At 51.5% G+C, this 23,807-nt stretch overlaps 2 protein-coding genes across 19 annotated transcripts in view; both read left to right on the plus strand.

Moving 5' to 3' along the window:
- Positions 1–5,714, plus strand: part of PACS2 (phosphofurin acidic cluster sorting protein 2) — an 84,387-nt gene extending 78,673 nt beyond the window's left edge. For all 16 annotated transcript variants that reach the window (XM_054211486.1, XM_054211487.1, XM_054211488.1 and 13 more), the window contains one exon: positions 358–5,714. In XM_054211486.1, coding sequence (XP_054067461.1) covers positions 358–476 — 119 coding nt within the window. In that variant the 3' untranslated portion in view covers positions 477–5,714. The remainder of the gene's footprint in view (positions 1–357) is intronic.
- Positions 5,715–11,001: 5,287 nt separating this feature from the next.
- MTA1 (metastasis associated 1) overlaps positions 11,002–23,807 on the plus strand; it is an 88,394-nt gene continuing 75,588 nt past the window's right edge. For 2 of the 3 annotated variants that reach the window (XM_054210564.1, XM_054210566.1), the window contains exon 1: positions 11,003–11,241. In XM_054210564.1, coding sequence (XP_054066539.1) covers positions 11,214–11,241 — 28 coding nt within the window. In that variant the 5' untranslated portion in view covers positions 11,003–11,213. Of the gene's footprint in view, positions 11,242–23,807 lie in introns of all 3 variants that reach the window. The other variant, XM_054210563.1, reaches the window with a different exon arrangement.

The following is a 23,807-nucleotide window of genomic DNA, read 5'->3' on the forward strand; positions in this document are numbered from 1 at the left end:
AGACTGATGTCCATCTCTGTAAGAGTGCATTTGCCCAAGAAAGAAAATGGAGCGTCTTTAGGAAATTTGAGAAATTGGATCAGGTGACGCTGAAATCCGAAGTCTGGGGAGCTCCGGTGTCAGTGAGCGATGCTGGGACAACAATCTGAGCTGTTCTCCCTAAACTTGGCCTGCTCTTGAGCCTTTCTCCCTGGTACGTGTGGCTATTTACAGTGAGAGCGGCAGGTGGCCAGGCAGAGCAGCACGTACCCTGCCTCCCTCTGCCGACTGCAGGGAGGTTTCTAGCAAGGCTGTTTCAGGCCAGCCACTTCCACTCGGTATTTTCTAACTCTCTTCTCTTTTTACCCTCCCCTGCAGTCCTGATCGACGGGGTGGAGTGGAATGACGTCAAGTTCTTTCAGCTGGCAGCACAGTGGTCCTCTCATGTCAAGCACTTTCCCATCTGCATATTTGGACACTCCAAATCTAACTTCTAGCCGTGCTCGGCGGAGGGACCTTCTGTCCGTCCCGGGGACTGCACACCAGGAGCCAGGAGTTGCGTGCCAACGCTGACTCGCGTCGCTCTGCCCTCTCCTGCAGAATTAATTACAGATGTGCTTGGATTACTCTTGAATTACATTTTTCTATTAACTCTTTAAGTTTACTACAAGGGAAGGAAACCCCTTTAAACAAAGGCAAAAAAAAAAACCAACCCCAGTCTTAAATATTAGATGTGCTGACAACGTGAAGTCGTGGGGGAGTTGGCAGGAGCAGGCAACCTGCCCAAGAACACCTACCACTTACAAGCAGATAGCTGAGTAACTGCACTGCTTATTAACCTGAGACCTCATTGGTGTGAGTGGGCCGGGGGAGCCGTGGATCAGCTTGGAACAGCTTTTGCGGAAGATCATGCGCGTTCCGGTGCATTTGGCCCCCTCCCTCTGTATTTCTGGGGGGGTGGTGGGGGGGAAAGATGGCCAGTCTTTCTTCCTGCTGCCAAAGGACAAGAGATCAGCGAGTCTGGAGGGAGCTCAACTGTCCAGTTTGAAAAACAAACCACTTGCAGAGCTAGGGAGATCCGGAGAGGAGATCCCCCTTCAGAGCGTGGAGTCTGCCGCAGGGACGGGCAGGTGTTTGTGCTGAAGCGATGCCTGAGGGTTGGGCAGGAACAGGAATCAGAGAAACACTAGGTGTAAAGAAACTCCAGTGTCCCAGGTCTGTGACAATGACCAAACCGAGCCAGTCACGATGTCCCTGCAGCTGGCTGTGCTGCTGAGGGACACCGCATCAGTGGGGTCGCTGCTATTTACATACTCACACCGATTATTTACCTGTCAATAAAACCTCGTCCAGCCTCTAAAGGGAAAGGATTTTTTTTAATAGCTGCAGATTTTTTTTAATGCTTTCTAAAAAAAAATAAAATAAAATAAAAACAAAAAATAAGAGGGAAAAAAAAAAAATTAAGTTGCCAAAAAAACAAACCCAGGAAGCTGAGCCGTTGTCTGTGAAGCGATACATCACTGTAGTGGCTGGTGCGGGAGCCAGCCGGGAGCTCTGCATGTCCAGCTGCCTTCCCGTCCATCTGTCGAAGCGCACACGTGCGGTAGCGTGGGCTGCTTTATCTGCTGCCTTTGTCCTGCCCTGACCGCCCCGCAGCCTGCTGCTGTCTCCCTGCTGCACCTCCCCGGGCTGGGTGCCCACCGCCTGGCCCCAGGGACACTTGCTGGAGTGCATTTTTGCCATTTGAACCACCCAGGACCTCTCCTGTAGGGACCCGAGGGACTGTGACAAAACCGAAGGGTGCTGGGGGCGGGCAGCCTCCCCCCGGGCTGCTTTGTCCTTACCTTCTGCTTTCTGAGTACTTCTCCCCTCAGGCATTTCTCTGTGGATCGCATCCCTTCCCCAGCAGGACATGCGTTGACCCTGGCACGGCATTGCCCGTGCATTGAGGATTTGCAAGGGAGTTCGGTCCCAAGGTGCGGCAGAAGCTATAGCTGGGATCAGAGAGGATGAAGCCACCAAGTTCTCCGTCCCCCTCAGGCAGCAAGATGACCTGGGAGATGGAGGAGTGAGATTTTTTTAGGTGTCTCGCACTGTTGGTTTAGCTCCGGCTGCACTTGTGTACACCTTGCTGCTGCCAGGGTGTGACAAGCCGCAGGCAGCAGCTCCAGGTGCTGCACATGTGGCCTTTTGCTCTCCAGGCTTCCTGAGGCATGCCTGGGAGGGACTCGAAGCGGGTGGTGGCTGGGGTTTGGGGAGCAGAGTGTGCTTGCTGTGTGGAAGAGCTGACGTCTCTGGCATTTCAGGGTAAGGGACTGAAGTTTTTGATGGGGTCCTTTTGGGTCCCATCCTTGTGGGCAGGCCAGGCGCTGCGAGCATTTCCAGAAGGTGCTTTCTGAGGGCAGTGATGCTTTTGAACCTTTACCAGCAGCTGCAGGTCAAGTTTATTATTTTTTTTTCTTTTTTTTGTTGGTCTGATCCCTTACCCTTGGGTTTTTAAAGGCTTGGGGAACCTGTTTTGCCCTGCTTGCCGGGTCCTGCTCTGCGTGGGGACCTCCTGGTTTGTTTTGGGCAGGGCAGTGGTGGCATGTCCTGCTGTTAGGCTTTTTTCTGCTGAAGGGGAGCGCGGGGTTATTGGGTGAGAGCGCGGTCCCTGCTGGTGCCTGTCACAGCTCACGGCAAGGGCTGCTTCGCCGACACTGATTTCACGAAACCCTTTCCCAGCACAAGTGCAACCTACTTGGCCAGGGACTGGGTATTCCTTTCACGCCATACTGGGGAGGAGGACGCGGTCACACTGCCTGGTGGCACGCTGCTGGGCAGGCCGTATTGTCTAGTTGCAATACTCCGTTCCTCCCCGCAGGCAGCTCTGCCTGCCCTCCGCTAGCTCTCGGCTGTGGCAGAAGCTTGGCTCTAGTTTGAACGTCGTCGTGTCCATCGCTCTGTGCGTTTTTGGTTGACCTGAGCGGATGCTCCGGGACTGTGTAGCGTTGCCTAGCAGCAGTAGCGTGGGAGATGGTGTATAAGCACATCATTTCTTTTTCCTTATTGAGGCTGTTATATCACAAAAAACCCACAAAAAAAACCCCTAATCTTTGCAAAGGAAAGCTCTTGGTGCTGGAGCGTGTCAGTGCTGCAGAGGTGGGGTGGACTGACCTGACCGACTGCAATAACTTTGTTTACTGGGGGTGGGAAGGGGTGGGGTGGGGGGAACCATCACTGTGCTCCTCTTTGTATTTCAACCTACTGTAAAGAAACAAATGGTAGCTGGGACGGGATTTCCAGGGTCCTGCCTATCAAACGTGTGTTGCCCTGCTCTACTCTGTGTGTGTGTGTGTGTGTGTGTGTACGTGAGAGAGAGAAACACTTAAGCTCGTTGCATTTCCTGTTGGTTTGTGTTTGGTTCTAACTTTATTACGAGTGAATTCACCGGGAAACACTCTGTACGCCTGAGACCCGAGGGCTTGTGTCTCCGCAGGGTTTCTCCCCCGGGGAAAGCTGCCGCTGCTCTGAAATGCCTCTCTTGTGCAAGGAAGCATGCCGGTTTCTCAGCCTCGTCCTCCCCGTGTCCGTCAGCGCCCAGGGGGGTGGCTGTGGTGTTTCCATGCCTTGGAGGCAAGTTTGCTGGTGCTGCTCTGGTCAGGGTGTTGTGTCTCTGTTCGTTTCTCTTGGGTCGCGTGGAACAACTTTGTGCAGCTGTTTCTGTCCCTGCCTGGAGGACAAACAGGTTTCTGTCTCCGAGGTGAATGAGTGTCAAAGTGTGCAGGTGGCTCAGGCCATTTCAGGAAGGAGGTTTGTGCCTGGTGACTCGTACGAGTGGCTGATCTCAGGTCTCCCAACCTCCCCAACAGCCTCCTGTGGGGCCAGGGAGAGCCACCGGCACCGGGATGGGTCCGTGCCCGCAGAGCTGCACCAGCCTGGTGGGGTTAGGTGGTTGCGTGCAACTTGGTGAATACAAAAGGATGGCTTAGAGCAGGGACAGCGTTGCTCCATCTTCAGCTCTGGAGGGTTTTGGTGAGGAAGGCGCAACTCAAAAGGAGAAACACAGTGGCATTATCTCACCCGCCTGCGTTACATGGGGCTTACTGTGGAGCCATGTGGTCTGACAGCAAAGGCAGGGGCTGGAGCGGGCAGCATCTGAGCTGATCTCTGGCCGGGAGGTGCTTTGAAGTTGGTGTCCCCTGCTCTCCCTGTCCCTTTGCGTCCCGCAGCTTGCCCCTCCTCCCCTGGCTGTGGCTTCTCAAAGTGGCTGGTGTCGTTTCCAGCTGCTCTGGGGCCTGGCTCAGAGGTGAGGTCTCCGGCATGGCCGCTGCACCGGGCTGCGCAGCACTGACCTAGTTTAACAGCGCTGGCGAGCAGATGAAAGATGGAAGGTTTCTGTGGCGTCGTGTTGCACCTTGAGAGCTTCCTGGTCCTCTGGGTTGAGTTTCCCGGAGACAAAGGCTCGGCCTCAGCCCTGCCAGTGTTCCATCAGCCGCTGGCTCTCCTGCAGCGCCGGTGACTTCCCGGGCATCTTGGGCGACTGTTTGAGCTCAGCACTGCAGTTCCCATCCAGTTCAGTCGTTACTGGTTACATCTCAGTGATGATCAGCTGCAGAGAGCTCCTTAATTACACATGAGTTTGGGGAGAGCCACTGCCTCCTTGGTTGTGTTTTGCCGCTTTAATTAGCGTGTGCTTGTGGCTTTATCCTGCAGAGAGGGCAGGGGTAGGTGGCTGGGAGGTTTCTGGGGCTGGAGGAGATGTGTCTGTTTGCTTTCCATCATCAAACTCAGCCGAGAACCACGCTGTCCCGCGCTGAACCTGCCATGGTAGCAGAGGCCCCGTCCTGTTTCTCCCAGCGTGCGCTGGCAGGAGCACTGGAGAGCCGGGAAAAGTTTAAGAAGAAGATCCTGGCGAGAGGCAGCAGAGCCGGTGGCCGCCTCCTGCTGCTTATTGTGCCGAAGGATCGGGAAGGCTGGGATTAGGGCAGTCCCGCCGTGCAGCAGTAAAGGGATGGGAGCCCTGGAGCTTTCTTGACGCTAAGGTTGGGTGCGGTGCCTCTGTCCCCTTCGTTCAGGGGGTCTCAATCTCGGCGGGTAGCTGTGTGGTGCCATTTCAGCGTGACACTCCCTCTGGGCTTATCTGGCAGGGAGAAGGCCAGAAATGAGCAGCAGCAGCATCTCCCGGAGGTTTCCTCTTCAGCGGGGTTCTCATGGGAGGTGCTCCTGGCAGGGCCGGCTCCTGCAGGGTCACTTGGCTGCTTTGAGACAGCCTGGGGGAGGAAGGGGATGTGTCAGCTTGGAAAGCAGCAGGTCGCTGGTTTCCTTAAGGAAGAGCCACCCATATGGGGGCCACATCCAGTCAGCTGCTGCTTTGCACCTTGGCCGGAGCGTTGCCTGCCCGCTTGCCTACGTGCCATGGCCGCGGGGAAGCACCTTGCGAGCGTGGGTACCGCGTGTGCCAGGGCTGCGTGCCACCAGCCTTGTCCCAACCGCAGCGTACGAGGGGACTTTACCACTTTGTAGATTCCTGAGTTGTCCCATCTGTTTCATTGTTGTATTGTTTGGGTTCTAGGTTGGTTTTTGTTTGTGTTTTGTTTTGTTCTTTATTTTTAAATGAAGACAGATTAAATGTAAATAGCGTTTTTTTTTTTTCGGTTTTTTTTTTTTTTTTTTGGAACAAACTGCAACGTGCTCAACCTCGTCAACTATTTTATGGTACTAATGCAACACTAATAAAACTGGACATGAAAGCACACACCCGTCCCTCGAGTAGTCTCTCAGCAGGGGCTGCTCTGGCACGGCTGGGGCACTTGTCTCCAGTAGGAGCGAGCTGCGTGGCTTTCCAGCGGGGGGGGGGGGGGGCGGGGGATCTCTTGAGTTCTGTATCTGGCTGCACTTCCAGGGCAGAGCTGGTGGATCTGCACCGTCCTCCGCAGCACCGAGCCCTCCTGTGGCTTTTGGAGCCCTGATGCCTCCTCTCCCAGAGGGACCCGCTCACCTCCTGCAGCTCTCCTGGATCCGACAGCCCCCTCTAGCACCCGGTCCTCACCCCCTCGCAGCGAGCAGGGAACCAGACTGGTGCCCCTTTCTGGGCTGGGGGCTGCGTTTGATGGCCGCAGTGGTGTTCGGGTACCGAGGGGGGGTCTCGGTGGGGGAAGGCTGAGGCTGCAGTAGCCTGAAGCTGTGCGTGCTCCTGGGAGAGGGACCGGGACAAGAGGTGACAAGAATCTGGGCTTGGTGCTGGGGAGCGGAAAGACAGAGAGAAGACGGAAAGACAAGAGCCAAGCAGCCGTTTTGAGGCAGAAAGGTGAAGAAATTTGGGGAACTGGGCCCTGTGGTCCCCAGGATATGGCACATTGGGGAGGCAGCAGTGGGAATGCCGAGCCGGAGCAGCCCGCATCCCTGTGCTTCCCCTGGCTGAGGGTGGGGGCAGGAGGGGTGGATCAAGGAGCTGGGGGTGCAGCGAGCTCCTCGCAGCAGACCGGGCTGCTCTCAAAGAACACAGGTCTCGGATGTTGCAGCTCCTCCTCTTGGCCTGGCTGGGCTTGTGGGCGCGTTTATGGCCTGAGCCCTTTGCTGGAGGAGGGGACACAAATCCCATACAGGTGGCACTGAGCGAGGCTCGGATAACTCCAGGCAGGAGGAAGGTATGTAGCTCTGGAGGGGACATTTGGGACTTTTGAGTGCAGAGACAGCACCACAAGCCACGGAGAGGGCCTGGCTGCTGGTGAGACGGTGGGGGGAGCACCGTGGGGAGACAAGTGGGTCAAGGCTATGGTTTTTGCCCGTGTATTTTTTGCCCAGGTTCAGCCGTAAACCTGCACTGAGAGCCCAGCTACGTGGAAGAGGCGCAGCCCGAGCTTCACCTTCTAGAGCCCATGGAGAACCTCGTCTCGGCACGGGAAGGAGGGTGCAAACAGAGGGGACCGGGGTGGTGGGAAGGCTCGGGAGCTGGCAGGCGGAGCAGAGTGCTCCCCACGTCACCAGGGGAGCATGCATGAGCCCTCCACGCCAAGCCGAAAGTCCTGGCGGGGCCACAGGCACACTCCCCTGCCTTCTGGAAGGGAGGAGAAGGAAAACAGAGCTGGGTGGAGCAAGGATGGGTCAGGGCTGGCGCGTATCGGGTCAGTCACAATGGACCTGAAGAGCCTCCCTCACCCACGCCTGCTGGGACAAGCCCATTTCTGCCAGCCAAGCTTGGACTGGGCTCTCAAAGCACCGGCGTCTTCCTTCTTGCAGGTCTTGACTCTCCTCAGCAGAGGCGCGCCCTCACTGCCACGCCAGAGGCGTCAAATGCAAGCCGGGATGCACCAAAAAGCCTTCTGGAAGGACTGGGTTCGCCGCGCTGGGAGTCGGGGGCACCCGTGGGAGCGGGGGCTCGGTGGTAGGAGACGGAGCGTTGCGAGAGCCCCCTCCGTCGCCGGCTCCCCTCCCTCCCGTTGCACAACGCCCCGGCAGCGACCGCAGCTATTGCTTAACCTGGAAGAGGAACAGCAGGGAAGTTTCCGATGGGGTTTTGTTACTATCGTTTTAAAAAACAATTTAGCATCTGGAAAGAGCCGGCAGCGCCACGTGACCGGCCGCTTCTTCGTGTGCGACTAGCGAGTGCCCCACGATGCGATTTGTAAATATTTATTCTGGGTGATTTTTCCGTGTCCTACTGAATTATTTTCTGCTCTGCCAGAGCGGTCACAGAAGCAGCCAGGGGAGAGCAAGCCCCTCCGCCCCCCACGGTGTCCCCATGGCTGTGCTGGCACACGCTCCCCCCGGCCAGCTCTAAAAGGGGGAAATATCCCCTCCAGCTGGGGGCGGGGGGCACCACCATGATATTTCCCCCTTTTCCCAACTTTTTCCCCCTTTTCCCAACTTTTTTGGCTGGTCAATTTTCACCCCCTGCCGTGCTGTCCTCGCTCAGTCGTGCTCCTTGTGCGCCTCGGAACCGCGAAAGCAGAGCCCTGTGCCCTGCTGGGGTCCCAGGACTGCCAGAGATTTGGGTGTTGGGTTTTTTTCCTAACGCAATCAAAGCAAATCTTTTTTAACAAAAGCCCCGTCCTTTTCCAAATAGGTGTATTTTGGCAGATGTCAAGGTTTTGGGTGGTCTCGCGTAGCTGTTTCAGGGCTTTATGAGAAGCGGGGCGGAGGGCGCAGGCAGCGGCTGTGCCCAGCCCTGGTGCGGGGTATGACCATCTGTGCCATCAACCACTTCACTCCAGCCAAGAGTTTCGTGACAGGTATTTTTCAGCTGTCGTGGCCTGACTGTGAGGAGGGTCTTGGGCCGACACCTTGGGCTCAGGCAACTTGGGGTGATTTTCCAGCTCTGCGCTGAAGCCAAGGAGTGAGTGTAGGTGTCCTGCCATGCTGGAGAGGCCAGTGGTGACACAGGTCCGCCTGTGTTGACCATCAGAGGTGCAGCACTTCGTTGGGGTTCACCGTCTGGCCTTGGCCAAGTGCGTGGAGAAGTCCTCATTGGGGATGGCTGGTCACCCGCTCTGCTGTACTTTCTCAGCCCTCGCTGGGGACCTGCTGTAAAGGTGTTGGGTGCCAAAGACTGACGGTTTCTTGGGGCATTTTTTGGCATCAGCCTGTCAGTTCCCGTAGGAGAGGAAATGGCAATAACATGCAAGTTTTGCAGAGCGATCTGGAGCCAGCGACTGTTCAACAACCACGTAACCACCGCAGGGTTGCTGAGGAGACACTTGGAGAGAAGCAGCACATGGGTGAAGAAGGGACGGTGACACCCCCAGGTCAGCAGGCAAGAGGAAGCTGAAGCGATCATCTACGTTTCACCGTTTGGACTGACACCTGTGGAGGGTGGAAAGCCCCAGCATGGCAGTGTCTCGGGGACAGGCAGCGCCTTGCCATTGCAGGGACCTGAGGGAGACGGTGTAGGAGGGGTAGGAGCATGTGAGCGGGAGGTGTGCACAGGGCACAGGACTCCCACGTGGGTGTGAAGGGATGGAGGGGTGTACATGGGGACCAGGCAGCATACGGATGGAGGTACAGGCATGAGGGGGCTGTCGCATGGTGCGAGCAGGCTGCGGGGGTGTGTGAGGACAGGAAGCGTGGGGGCTGTCTGCAAGAACAGGCACTGTCTGTGAATACAGGCGGCATGTGGGTGTATGAGAAGGCCTGGTGTGTGTGAGGAGGGCTGTGAGTACAGGTGGACGGGTGTGAGTGTGAGGAGTGCTGTGAGTACAGGCAGACGTGTGTGTGTGTGAGAGGAGGGCTGTGTGTGAGTACAGGTGGATGTGTGTGTGTGAGGAGGGCTGTGAGTACAGCAGATGTGTGCGTGTGTGTGTGTAGAGGTGTATGCATGAGGAGGGCTGTGAGTATTCCCAGTGTGTGTGGAAGGAGGGCTGTGAGCACAGGCACATGTGCATGTGAGGAGGGCTCTGTGTGTGTGTGAGGCTGTACATGAGGACAGGCCATCTGTGTCTGTGTGTGCGTGAAGAGGGCTGTCCATGCCAGGAGAGCGGGGGCTGTGAGGAGGGCTGAGCCTGTGTGGCGACATGTGAGCTGTGCCAGGAGGGCTGTGTGAGGACAGGGGGTGCGTGGGTGTTTGGGTGTGAGGACAGGAAGTGTGGGGGCTGCCTACAAGAACAGGCGCTGCCTGCATGTGGAGGCTGTGTGTGAATACAGGCGGCATGTGTGTATGAGAAGGCCTGGTGTGTGTGAGGAGGGCTGTGACTACAGGCAGACATGGGTGTGTGTGTGTACAGGTGTATACGTGAGGAGGGCTGTGAGTATACACTGTGTGTGTGTGAGGAGGACTGTGAGTACAGGCGGATGTGTGTGTGTGAGTACAGGCAGACGGCTGTGTGTGAGGTGGGCTGTGAGTACAGGCAGATGTGTGTGTGTGCGTACAGGTGTATGCACAAGGAGGGCTGTGAGCACAGGCACAAGTACATGTGAGGAGGGCTGTGCGCAAGCACAGGTGGTGTTTGAGCATGTGTGTGTTGGGCTGTACACGAGGACAGGCTGTGTGTGTGTGTGTGTGTGTGTGAGGAGGGCCATCCATGCCAGGAGGGCTGTGTGAGGACAGGTGGTGTGTGCGTGTGTGTGAGGACAGGAAGCATGGCTGTCTGCAAGAACAGGCGCTGCCTGTATGTGGAGGCTGTATGTGAACACAGGTGGCGTGTGGGTGTATGAGGCAGCCTGGTATGTGTGAGGAGGGCTGTGGGTACAGGCGGACACGTGTGTGTGTGTGAGGAGGGCTGTGTGTGAGTACAGGGGTGTGTGTGGAAGGCCAGGAGTACAGGCAGACACCTGGGTGTGTGAGGAGGGCTGTGGGTACAGGCGGACACGTGTGTGTGTGTGAGGAGGGCTGTGTGTGAGTACAGGGGTGTGTGTGGAAGGCCAGGAGTACAGGCAGACACCTGGGTGTGTGAGGAGGGTTGTGAGTACAGGCGGATCTCTGTGTGTGTGTGAGGAGGGCTGTGTGTGAGTACAGGGGTGTGTGTGGAAGGCCAGGAGTACAGGCAGACACCTGGGTGCGTGAGGAGGGTTGTGAGTACAGGCGGATCTCTGTGTGTGTGTGAGGAGGTCTGTGTGTGTACAGGGGTGTGCGTGAGGAGGGCTGTGCGTATACCCAGTGTGCGTGTGGAAGGAGGGCTGTGAGTACAGGCGGATGCGTGTGTGCGAGGAGGGCTGTGTGGAAGCACAGGTGGCGGTCGGGCTGTACGTGAGGACAGGCCGTCCGTGTGTGTGTGTATGTGTGTGTGAGGAGGGCCGTGAGGAGGGCTGAGCCTGTGTGGCGACGGACGAGCTGTGCCAGGAGGGCTGTGTGAGGACAGGCGCTGTGTGTGGGGGGGTGTGTGTGTGAGAGGACAGGCGGTGTGCGGGTGTGAGGACAGGCCGTGTGTGTGTGTGAGGAGCGGGGCGAGGCGCTGCCCGCCGCCAGGCCCGTTCCCCTCCCGCCGGGCGCAGGCCGCCGAGCGCCGCCCTCGCACGCTGCGGGCTGGGCGGCGGGGCCGGCTCCTTCCCCCTCCCTCCCCGCCGCTGCCGCCGGGCCCCTCTCCGCCCGGGCCCGCCGCCCCCGGCCCGCCGCCGCCCCGCCCTCCGCCTCTCTCCCTCCTTCCCTCCCTCTCTCCTTCCCTCCCTGTCGGTCGGGCGGGCGCCAGCCGGCGCGGCCCCTTTAATTCCCCCGCTCCCCTCCCCCGCCCGGTCGCTCCAGCCTCCATTTTCCAGCGGATCCGGCACCTGGAGGCGGCGGCGGGAGCGGCCCGCGCCCCGCACCCGGCCCCGTCCCGGGCATGGCTGCCAACATGTACCGGGTCGGAGGTAAGAGCCCCCACGGCCCCGCCGCGGCCCGGCCCGGCCCCGCCGCGCCTCCCTCACCTCACTGCCTCCCGCGTGTGAGCGGCGCCTCGGGGGCCCGGCGGGCCGCGGCGGCGGGGCAGGCCCGGGGCGGGGCGGCGGCCCAGCGGGGCGGCGGGAGGCCGGGGCGGGCGAGGGGTCGGGGTTCAAGCAGCGCTTGGGGCGGGCGAGGGTCCGGGGGGGCAGCCCGGGAGGGGAGGCTGGCGGGGCGCCGGGCCTGTAAGGAGGGGGGGTGCTCCGGAGGGGCAACCGGAGGCCGGGGCGGGAGCGGGGCAGGGGCCTGGTGAGCTGCGGGGTGAGGGGGAGGCCTGGCGTGGGGTTAAACGGGGTGAAGGGCTGCTGTGAGGGAGCCCTTGAGGGGGCTGCGGGGCCGGACGGGGCGGTGGGATATGGGGGATGTGGGGAGGGCTTAGGTGAGCGGAGGACGGCCTGGTGTGGGGCCATATGGGGCTGGAGGGAGGTGGGGGATGTGAGGTGCGGGGCTGGGGGTGCTCGGGGGGCTCGGTCAGGGCCGGGGCACGGGCAGGGTGAGGTGGGTTAGTGGGGCTGGGAAAGTGGGAGCGGAGAGGCCGCGGGGAAGCGCGGTCGGGATGGGGCCCGGGGTGGAGGGAAGGGTGAGTGGCTGCTGGGACGGGGGTCATGCGAGGTGGTCGGGGTGGGGACCAAGGAGGAGTTGCTGAGATAAAAAAGGAGCACAAAGATAGGCAGAGGCCGCTGGTAGAGCGGGGGACTGGTGGCGAGGCACGTCCTGCAGATCTTGGCCTCCCTTTCCACCCTTGCTGTTTTGTTGTATGGCTTCCCATTAGTCTTCTATTGAGGGTTGCGCTCCTGTCTGATTGTCCTTTGTTTTGACTCACGTGAAGAGAAAGGAGAGGCAACAGGGTTTGGGATTGCGTTTTATGGAATATAAACCGAGGGTGGTCTGGCATGGATTTGTGCTCGGCCATTTTCCTTCATAAAAGCTGTTCTGTGGAGCTTCCTTCTCCCCAGGACTATAGGATGTGCAGGAAGATATTTTTGCGGGGTTCCCTCCTTTTCAAAATACCCCATTTCTTGTGGAGTTCTGTAAAACCGGCGTAAAGTAAACACGGGAAAAAATACAGCGAAGGTGGCTAAGCCATCCTGTCTGGCTGCTTTCCATCAACAGCTACTTTCTGTTCTTTCCGCTTTTCTGGCCTACCCTTACTTTGTGCTCTGAAAAAATGCCACTTCTTTTGTCACGTTAATACTTTTTTTTCCTGGTTGCACTTGGTTTCACAGAGGGATAAACTGTGCGGTTCTTGGCTGTCCCAGCTTTGTTTCTTGGGTTGCTACAAGCTGATAGGGTGCATGTTGCATTATGTCGGTTTGGAGATGCTGAGAGCAGAAAGATGAGGGGCAAGATGAGTTGTGGAAATTTACAGCTCGGTTCCTGGTGTGAGTTACGAAGGGAATTGTTTCCTGGAAATTATTGTTTGGTATTTATTGTTATAGGCTCCAGTCTTGTGTGGAATGTCGTCTCTAGTATCTCGTATGACAAAATCTGTGCTGCACACCCCACGGGTGGTGGGAAGGAACTGCTGGAGATCTCTAGGCCAACCTCCTGCTAGAAGCTGTCCTGTTGGAGCAGGGAACTCAGGGTTGTGTCCAGCCTGTTTTTGAGTATCTTTAAGGATGGCGATGCAACCCTTTAGGCCCCGTGCGGTGTTTGACCACACTTACAGTAAATATTTGTTTCTATGTGCTTGGTTGGATTTTATCATGTTCCAGCTGATGTCCCTTGTCGTTCGTCCTATCCTTGCACATCTCTGAGAAGAGCCTGTCCCCATCTGCTCTACACCCCCTGCTCAGTTGTTGTCGACAGCAGTAATATCTCCCCTGACTGAGCCTTCTCCTTCCTGGGCTGACCCAACCTGCTTCTCTCAGCCTTTCTTTGCACGTCCCATGCTCCAGCACCTTGGTATGTCACCACCCTTGAGCTGGGGAGCCCAAGTTGGACCCACGTCTCACAAGTGCTTAGCAGAGGAGCAGGATCCGTCCCCTCGCCCTGCTGGCTGCACCCCTGCTCACATGGCAATGGTGGCTGCCTTTGCTGCAAGGGTGCGCTGCTGGCTCCTGAGCAATTTGTTGTTTTACCAGGTGCCTTCCTGCAGAGATGCTGTGCCAACAGCCTGGACCACTGCAAGGAGTTATCCCACACCAGATGTAGGGCTTTGCTCTAGCCGTAGTTGAACTTCCTGAGGTTCTTGTCAACCCATTTTCCAGCTTGTTGAAAGTCCCTCTCAATAGCAGCCCTGCCCTCCAGCATGTGGTACACTTCTCCCAAATTTTAGAGCATGTACTCTAGTCACTATCCAGGTCATTAAAAATCTTCTAAGCAGGGCCGGCCCCAGTGTTGGTCCTCGAGGGATGCCATTAGTAACCAGCAGCTGGATGAAGGTTGTAACTGCTGATCACAATCCTTTCAGCCTGGCGTTCCAGCTAGATTTCTCCCACCTTTATTGTCCAGTTACCCAGGCCACACCTCAGCACTTTGGTTCGAAGGATGCCATGGGAGACTAGCATAGCCTTTGACATGAAGTCAAGGTATGTAACACCTCCTGCTCTTCCCTCAGCCACAGAGACAGTCTTTTCATCCCAGAGGGAAGTCAGGTTAGTCAGGCATGATTTGCCTTTGATATATCCATTTTGACTGGTCTTGGTCACCTTGTTGTCTTTCCTGTAGTTGGAAACGGTGTTCAGGATTTGCTCCATAACCTTTCCAGGCAGAGGGCAAGGCAGTTGGCTGATAGCCAAGGTTACGGTGCTCCCTTATTGTACATACGGATGAAGTCTTGATTTGACATAGTACCAAGATCAACATATGGATGGATGCAGCTGTTTCTGTGTTGAGCGCTCTGTTCAGCCTGAGCCGGAGGAGTTTGTATTATTGAATTGTTTCTGACCTCTGGCGCTGGTGTCTCCCATTAATGGCTTTGTGCGCTGAAGTTGAGTGTGAACTTCAGGGCAGGATTAAATCCTGAATGGGATTTGTGCATAGTCATTTCATATACTTCCCACTGGAAGACAAACATTCAGCAGATAATCTGTTATTATTCTTGTGGCTCCCGAATTGTGTTGTATGAACTCCAGACCTAACAGCTACCAAAAGCAGTTTGTTCGCTATAGATATGTAGCGCTCCTAGAAGTATACATTGACTCAGAAAGGGTGGTGATCACTTTTGGCCTAATCATGAAACACCATGAATTTTTGGTTTCAGAAAACCAGTAGGTGGACTGCACTTCTCTGATCAAGACTCATTTTTAAATGCATGGTTGACAGCGCTTTCAGAGGACATGAAGCGTCTTGCTCTCTTTTAATGTTGACGTACAGTAGTTCCTTTATAGAGGCGCTGAGGAGCCTGTGCTATGGGGGCCGATAGTGGCATGCAGGTCTTCTCCTCGGTGTTGTGTCACACAGTGAGCGTGCTGAGGGGGCCAGAAGCTGCCGCTTGAATGGTTGTAAGACTCTGGGGGTAAGTTGACTGGTGGTTTTGAATTGCTTAGAGAAAGCAACTGGTTTTCCTGCTTTCTGCCAAGTTTCTACTGGAGGGCGGTTGGTTGCCAATACAAATGGGACCCTCAGAAGCTAGCACAGTTCTCAGGGGATGTGAAAACTTTTAAATGTGTCGGGAAGATGCCAAGGTATCAGATTCCAAAATGAAATATGGGATCTCGCTCGCTGTCCAGAAGGAAATCCTGGAATCGCCTGCCTCCAGTGAAGTGAATATTTTCTTAACAGCTGCCGTACAGCCATGAAATAAGTGGCAGCACAATGAGAGTGGGCAGCTTTTGCTTGGAAGGAGTCATGGTGGGCTGGCCTGCTGCTTCATGGAGCGGACAGGCAGTCTGCACAATCACAGATCGTATGGGAATGTTGGATAAACACCAGATCTGAGAAGCTTGGGACCTCTGAGCTGGAATTTGGGGCCTCTGATGAAAAAATGCATGTGGGAGAGAGATGTTCATTGTTCTAGCCAGTGCCAGGCTCCGCTTTCAGGAGCGTGCTGTGTCAGCTGCTTGCAAGAGAACAGGTCATCTCGGTATCAAGAGACTTTCCAACAGCTATTCTGTCTCCACCTTCTCCGGGAGAGTTTAATTGTAGTACGACAAGTATTTCTTTAGTGGTGGTAATTGATTGAGCCCCACTGAAGTTTTATGCCCCTGTGGTATTCCCTGGATGCAGTGAACGATGATTTTTTTGCATTTCCATCTTGCACTGATTTAAGGAACTTAAATTTTCCACCTTCCCTCCTCCTCACTCTTTGTTTTTTCCTGGATTATTTTTAATCTTCATCAGCTACCCGATCTGGTTCACCGTGGGACTGTGTGAACAGCTGAATGGGCTCAGTGGGAGGGCTGGGAACAAGGGGATGGGGAAAGAAAGGAGAGGAAGGATGGAGGAAGAAGTACTGAAGCCAACACTTTTGCTGAGACAAATGTCAGTTTATGCTTTTAGATGAAAAGCCTTTTATATGTTCCTGACTTGGAAGAGTTACCCTCTTGTTTGGGAGTGAGCTAGGCTACAAAATTGTCATCGTTTTCGAGTCTATGGTACATTTAACATGTGTTCTAATGGCATTGGAAGGTATGATCACAGGTCACTCAAGCACATATGTGCTAGCCGCATCTAATGTGTTTAAAGTAAGGGAAATTTTGACCCCACAGCACCTGGCATGGGCGCCTAAGATTCCCAGCAGCTTTATTCCAATGTGCTGGAGACTGAAGCTCCACAACTTAGTTGGTGGTGTTAACTCCTGCTCTCTGGATTAGACCTGGTATTGGTGTGCCTGTCTGTGCTGCAGTCATACTTCTCATTTCAGCATAGCCACCCCCAAAGTTTTTAAGAATGGCAGCATGACATCATCTCTGTTATTATAGGGTGTTATTAATGCATGGCTGGGGACCACGGTTTGACCTGCCCCCATCCCATTACATACCCCTGTTTGGAATCCAGACTCTCCTGGCGGTGTACGACTCCCGACATCCGTACTGCTGCCAGAGAGCTGCGAACAGATGGGTGCATTGGCCCTCTTGACATCATAATGATGTCAATAATCATTTTCTGTGCTTTTCCCGGTAAAGATCCAAGGTACAGAGCTATTAAGGAAGCTTGCACAGAAACATGTCATTGAGTCCAGATCTGGACTGTGTAATTCAGATAATTTTACTGCAGGGGCATGTGTAAACCCTCTCCTGTCCCCTTGCTTTGTTATCAGTGTGTATATATTTTGGGTTGCAAGAGGGTTTAGCATGGTTTTTTTTGGTTTGGGATTTGGTTTGTTTGGGGTTTTTTTTATTAACTTTTAGCTGAAGTGGAGTGTTTGAAAGTAACTTGAGCTGACAGTGGGTTTAGTGGAGAGAGGGGTGTTTTTAAATAACCAGTAAAGATAATAAAAATGAGTTTATTCTTGCAACTTACTAAGACGTTTCTGCGGTCTTTGTCCCTAATAAATGTAGGACAGCTACTAGCTTATCATGTTTCACCAACAGCCAGGCAGCGCGTTTCTTCCTCTTTTCCTCTCATTGTTTCTAGTTATACAAATTTATCTTCTTGTGTTTTACAGTTTTCCTTTCCTTCCCTCACTCCCCCATATCAGACTGCTTCAGTGTTCATTAGCCTTTAACTGGGAAACGTTGCACGGTGGGGAGTGTGTTGTCAGCCAGTTTAGGTGTGTTTGGGGCTAGACGTGTAACCATTGTGTCAATGCGCTCTCCACGGATTTCTAATATCCATTTGCAAGGTGGCAAAATGGAGTGAAAGCCCTAAGCTTACTTATGCTAAAGGGGGTGAAACCTGGGGCTTCTCCCCTCCTTGTCCCTGGCAGGGTGATGCTCACCTATTGCCTCTTCTCGTTTTTCTTGGCTGCCTCTTTGGCCAGATGGGTGTTCCTGGCCCGTTAGAGAATTTTCTGCTGGGTTTGGTGAATTTAGGCAGCTCCCGCGGTGGTGCGTGGGAGGCTGTGCCAGGTCAGCCTGCTGGGAGGGCTGGGGCGGGGGGACACTGCCCGCCTGCAGCAGCGGGTTGGTTTTACTCCTTGGTGGCCGTCGGAGCCACCATTGGTCTTGTTTGTGTGTTTTGCCTTCCAGTGATGGTGAATAAAAGCCACTTGGTAAGAAATTGTGGAAAAGGGACTTTGAAACTCTTTAAGCGTCTCCTTTTGTTTTACTAGTGAGATTTTGGGTGAATGTAAGAGATTTTCCTTTCACTTGGATCTAGTTGTTGTTTTTCAAGACCAGGCTGGATGGGGCTTTGAGCAGCCTGGTCTGGTGGGAGGTGTCCCTGCCCAGGGCAGGGGGTTGGAACTGGGTGATCTTTATGGTCCCTTCCAACCCAAACCATTCTGTGATTCTGTAACTTCTGATGTTTAAACATCTTAATTCTACATAAATAAAGAGTACTTAATCTCTGCACAGTATGACAAGAAGAGAACACAGTGGTTGCTGTTACCTGTTACTGTTTTTACTTCAATTTGTAAGCTATTCCTGAGCAGTTTGGGGTCGCTCGGAAGCGTGGGTATGAACTGTTGCAGGTCACCTACTTGTAGTTCTGCACATCTTCTGGCAACAAGTAATCTGTTAAGTCAGTGTTACTTCTGCCACCAAGTAACGAGTTTTTACACTGTATCTTACTGCTTTGCAAGTTCATTATTTTTTAAATCCCCAAATAGGTGACTGACCAAGCTCTTCAGCTGCTTTGCGTGAATTTCGCATGAGGTTTAGCTAACTGGAACTGCTGGGAAAGGTGCTCTTGTTCAGATGTTACAGTTCTAGGTCTTTAGTATCTCAAAACTTACTGCTGTAGATCTAATATACAAAGAGGCCGTGCTTCAGAGTGTTTTTTAAAGTCTGGTATGATTCCTCCCCTTGTCTTCACTTGTAAAACCAAATTTGGTCTGTTGGACTGTCTGTTGTTAACAAGAACTAATGAGTTTCTGCTGTAATTATTTAATGCGTAAGAAAGCATTTCAGTAGGGAAACACATTGAGGAATTTTTCACATTAAAAAAGATACAACCTTCTTTTAAAAGGAACTTAGTTATGCCACAGCTCAAAGGGGGTTGAACCCTGGTTCTTAGATGAATAATTTAATTTATTCTCCATTGCAAGATGGCAAGTTTCTCATGTCCAGTAGGATACGGGACACAGCTGTTAATACATCGTGAGGTCCTCAGAGTTGGTGCTGGATATTCAAACATAACAAAATTAAAGCTTTAAATATATCTGGGAACCCTTTTACATTGATATACTTCACAAATTTTCTTTAAATATACAATAAAGCCTAAGATGAATTAAAGGAAGAAAGTGTTCTTTTTGGAAGCTTCTTCTCCCCCATGCTGCTGCTGCACTTCTTGCACACCAGTCTTTTTCGAAAGATTCTTAGTGGATTAAGCACTGTTTGATGCCTCAAGATGCGTGGAAACCATTCTTATCTCAGCGAAGAATTCAGCCCATAAAGACAATAGCCTGCATACTTCTGATTTACTCATTTGTTTCACAAAAAAACCCTTGAAATTTCAGCTTGACCTCCATGACAAATGTTTGTATTTACTTACAAGCTGTGGTGGTTGGATGAGACCTAGGCCTGACTGAACACAGGAGACCCCTCCAGCAAAGCTCTCCTGATCGTCTCTTGGGTGATGGGTTTACTGCCAGCGTGGGGACTTGCCCTTTACGTACATCTCCATTGCCTGTGGGATTGAAGTAATGTGTCTTGTGAGAAACGTCAAGACTTCCTCAATTTGTTATCCCCTTAAGCCATTAAGGGAAGGCTTAAGTCTTGAAGAATGAGGTTTTCTTCATGGTCTCCTGCAGAATTAAACATCTCTCTGGTTTTGGTATATCGCTCTTAACTAAACCTCGGTTTCTGCTTGCTGAAGTAAGTGAGGAGGCAGATGAATCACTTTTAGGGGAAGGACCTGTGAAATACCCGTGAAGCTTTCAGGCTGTGTAGCCCAGCCCAGAAGGAACCATGCACATGGTCTTCTTTTCCAGCTCTTTGGTTGGATCCTCTGTACGAAGGAGGAGTGTTCCTGAGATAATTTTTACTTGACATTGATCAATGCAGTAAAGTGAAGAAGTTAGTTGGCAGCTTTAAAGTGAGTTTGCAAGCGAAAGAAAAATTTTAGGTTGCTCCAGTCTTCTGCATGTGTGTTGCTCACAAGCTGTTTAGTCTTCGTGGTGCCTGGGATTTCACAGCTTGGGTTCTGTGCATTGCCAGATCACCAATCGTGATCTGTGTCAGATGTGGCCCATGGTAATGTTTCTGTTAAATTGCACGTGAAACGCTCTGGTTAATTTGGGGTCTTTATGCTTTTATGCAAGATGTAGGAGGACAGACGATACTTGACCAAGCACAAAGATAGTGTGCTGCGAGCAGATGATTCCTGATTTAGCGCAGAGCTTGTCCTTACAGAGTCAAGTTGTCAACATCTGAGCAAATTTGAACCAGCCAAGTGTGGCAGTTTCTGTGGACGTTTCTTTTGGTAGTGCTGTCAATTTAAGCAACGCCTGCTCGTAGACACTTGTTCCTGTCCTGACGTTTCTTCCTTAGCAGGGCTTACACAGCTTGGTGTGGCTGTGCAGCAAAGCGGATCAGGGAATTGGTTTGATTGGGAAACAGGTTGTTGTTTTTTTTTTTTTTTTGACTCAGGTGAGTTCCTAATCAGGTTTACAGCATGCGTGCCTGCCTCCTCTCATCCACGGAGAAGCTGTCGCAACTTGAGGGGGTAGTATGAGTATGAGAGGGCGGGGGGATGAATCAGCTTCACTGGCACTCTTGTTTGAAGAAACATCTGTGAAACTATGGCAGGAGTTTATACTGGATCTGTGTTTTACATTGTGAGGCCATGATGTTTTTGATCTGTCATTGAAACTCTTACTTCTGGACTTAATACACTGTCGTACCATGGCCTCAGCCGGTAATTCAGGTTGACTAACCCAAGTCAAGCATTGCTCTTAAACCAAAACAAAACCCTGACTTTTTTGGGGGTTTTTTTGTTTGGTTTTTTTTGTTTGTTTGTTTCTTGATGGTGATACCAAACTTGGTGTCTCAGTACTTCAGAGGTTCTTGTTTTGCAACTCTTGAGATGCTTGCAGGGAACATGAAGCTGATGTCTTGTCATCTTCTGTGCTGCCTAAATATCTTTTGGAAAACAATGTTTTTCTTATCTCTCCTTTCCGATGAGAGTTGCAATGGAACAGACTGTTTTCTTGGCTGCTAAAGAACACTTTTAGGGTCTAGTTTAAAGGATGCTCCTCTCCCATGCCCCCCACCCCCTCCAAAATACTCCCCCATGATTTAAGGAATTGTCTTACTAGTTTCTCCATCTGCTCAAGCATTTCTCTGGCTCTTCTGTAAATTAGACCATGCTGGTCTTCCCTTCCAACCCACCTTTGGGGAAAGGTTTTTATTTTTTTAAGCCTGGACTATTTCCGTGAGCTGGTTCATGGTATCGCCCCACAAAGAGTTTTACTGGCACAGCTGAAATTACGTAGGCTCACAACTTTGCTACTGCAGAAAATGTTTGTATAGCTACATCCCTGGGAACTGAAGTGGCAGAAGAGGTAATGCAGAACAGGCTTTGTGTCTGGAGGACTTTGAATCACGCTTCGATACCTCATGTAAAGCAGACAGTAAAACAGTGGTTCTCCAGGAATATTTTAGTGTATTGTTGTCCTGCAGGAAGCTGCAGGGAGCTGACTTGGTGAACCTAAAGGGTCAGTGCCACATGCAGATGTGCCCCAGTTATAGCTGGGATATTGGGAATGGATTAATTGAAATGGGTTTCCTTGTAGTGCCATATAATTGATTTCTAGCAGCAGAATTGCTTCTTTGCCCTCAGGGTAGTACTTTGGAAGCTTAATTTTATTTTCAGGATTCTCACAAACTCTCTTTTCAAGTCTTATTTGTACACAGTCTCTCTACCTTACCTTTAAGCTGGCATCCATAGTAGTAGTTACATCAGCGTGGCATAGTTCTTATCTAAGAAGAGTGACCCATGAAGTACAGCTGATGCCTATAACCGCTTCTCCACAAGTACTGGTAGATTGCTGTCCTTCATTTTTTTTTTCCACAGATCTTCAACTGAAAACAGCCAACAGTGCTGTGAGGAACAGAAATAAGGGACGTTGACTTTATCTAAAATTAGTGTTATTTCTTCGGTGAGGTGGTTCTTCCCCTTCTGCTCCCACTCCTTTGAAATGCTGGACTTTTACTGGGAAAGGATCCGTATGCATGAACCCTGGATGAGCTGAGATTTAAGGATTGTTGCTGCTAGGCAGAATACCTGTGTTCTTCCCCAGCAGAGAGGGTAAACTTTTGGGAACGCACTTAGTCATAATGAAGCAGATCACAAGTTAATTGAGCCCAGGACCTGCCTGGAACAGCACTGACAATAGAGGTGTTGGGAGGTGCACAAGAAAGAAAGCGCTTTTGATAATTCCCCCAAACACCACGGAATCTCCAGTGATTTGCTTTAAAACCTAGTCTATTAATTGCTTCTGAAATAGGAACCATTTCATATCTCCAATCATCTGTCTTACCTTTCTCACTTTCTCTTGTAGTTTTAGTATCTCTGTTTTCAAGATAGGGAACAGTGATCAGAATTTAATTATCTTTGAGACTTCTGTCCCTCTGTGAAATGTTTGAAATCAAACAAAGGGTTCAGGAGTTAATAGGGAAGAACTAATGAATGGATAATGAAGTTGCATAAACCTTGTTTCACTAAGAATCAGGCAAAAAAATGTTATGAGGTAGCTGGACAGGAATTTTTCTTCACCCCTTTGACTTGATAGAAAACAAAGAACAGAAGACCTTTGGGAAGTTCCAAATCCCTTAATGTTTCAGAGTTTAAACTGGATCATGCAGGTTTTCCAAGCAAATTGCATGTCATTAACTTATATGGGTTTTTTGCTCCAAAAAGGTAGAGAATACTTCTTAGTTTAAATAGAGTTCTGTGTGGTAGATATTTGAGTTTTCGTTTGTCACTGTTACAGGTCCTTCACAGGTTTGGGTTTCTTTGGTTTTTTTTTTGTATTACCTCTTACTACATGAGAAGAGCTTGCACTGATAAAAGCTTGTATCAGCTTTTTTATAGGTCTCTGTATAATCCGTAGTCCTGTTACATGCACCTTGCTATGAATTGCTTCTACTTTAGGGTTATGGTTTGAGGAATATTGAACCTGGATTTTTGGAGGCAAGTCAGGAAAACTGGTATGTGGTTTTTATCTCAAAACAACCAAGTTAGTTTGGCTGTCCCTTTCTAGATACAAGATCTACGCATTTGGAAGAAAACGTAATGCGAACACTTTGTTTACCATGTGAATGCTTAGATGATCCTTGTTTGGAGTGTTCTACAGTTTGTGAATTTTTAAGGTGAGGTCGTAAAAGCCTGTTCCTCCTCGTTGATGTTCATGGCTTTGATCGTGTTCTCCAGGGCAATCCACTGTTAGAAATAAGAGTGTAGTCATTAGAAAAAGAGATCAATTAACAAACTCAAGAAAATCAACTACCCGTTTCTTACAAGCATGCTGACTCTGAGTTAAAGTATGATATTAAAGTATATTAAAGTAAGGTGTTGATACTTGCACTGACTATCAGCTTTTACCCGTTTTTGTTCAAGTGCATGTTTCATGGGGACTTGGCAAAAAGTACATGGGTTTCTCACTTGTATATTTATGAATCTGCCACTTTTTTTCCTTTTCACTGCTGGGGGCCAGAATGGCATCTTGTTCTATATTTTATTATTGAAAATAAGAGTAGAAGCTGGTATGAAACAGAGAACATGGACTTCTGCCATGCGTTTTGAATATGTGAGGCTGAACTTCGTTTAGTACAAAGCAGTCTTGAGCGGCGCTTCTGCACATGTATGTTTGTACATGAATGCCTGGAATTTGATTGTCATTAGAGAGCCTTTAGTTTATTAAATGAAACCGAGTTGTCCTTTCCTTGCACGTATCCGGACTCTTCACTTTACAGCTCCCAGGTTCTTCCAAGTCATGTTTTTCTTGGAGAAGGGGTGCAAAGGGGAATTTGAGCTGAACATACTGCATATGTTTGTATATGTACATCTATAAATTAATTTTTTTAGACGTTTTACAGTGTGTTATATGGGCTGATAGAATCTGGAGAGGCCGAATGCTTGCTCACCACTAACGTGCTTGGCACATGGGTGTTGGGATGTACCAGGAAGGCATCATCCTTATAGGCTCAGGATTGTACAGGCACTCTTGTTAGCTCTCTGCACACCCTCCAGGAGGGTAAATGCAACTTTCCATTGTAAAGTTGCAAAAGTTGGTCTCGTAGGAGAAACAAATATTTTATAAAACAGCATTGAAAATTAAGATTTTCCTACACGTGTAATTTCAGCATGTAATTACCTAGATATAACTGCTATTTTGGAGGGAGTGTGCTCATATAGCTGCTTGCACAGGCCAACTCTCAACATCTACTGAACTTGGAAAGCTATGGGAGCTAGCAGACGAGTCATGCTGTAGAAACTCCCAAGTGAA

Source organism: Rissa tridactyla, chromosome 8 (assembly GCF_028500815.1).
Source record: "Rissa tridactyla isolate bRisTri1 chromosome 8, bRisTri1.patW.cur.20221130, whole genome shotgun sequence".
Lineage (NCBI taxonomy): Eukaryota > Metazoa > Chordata > Aves > Charadriiformes > Laridae > Rissa > Rissa tridactyla.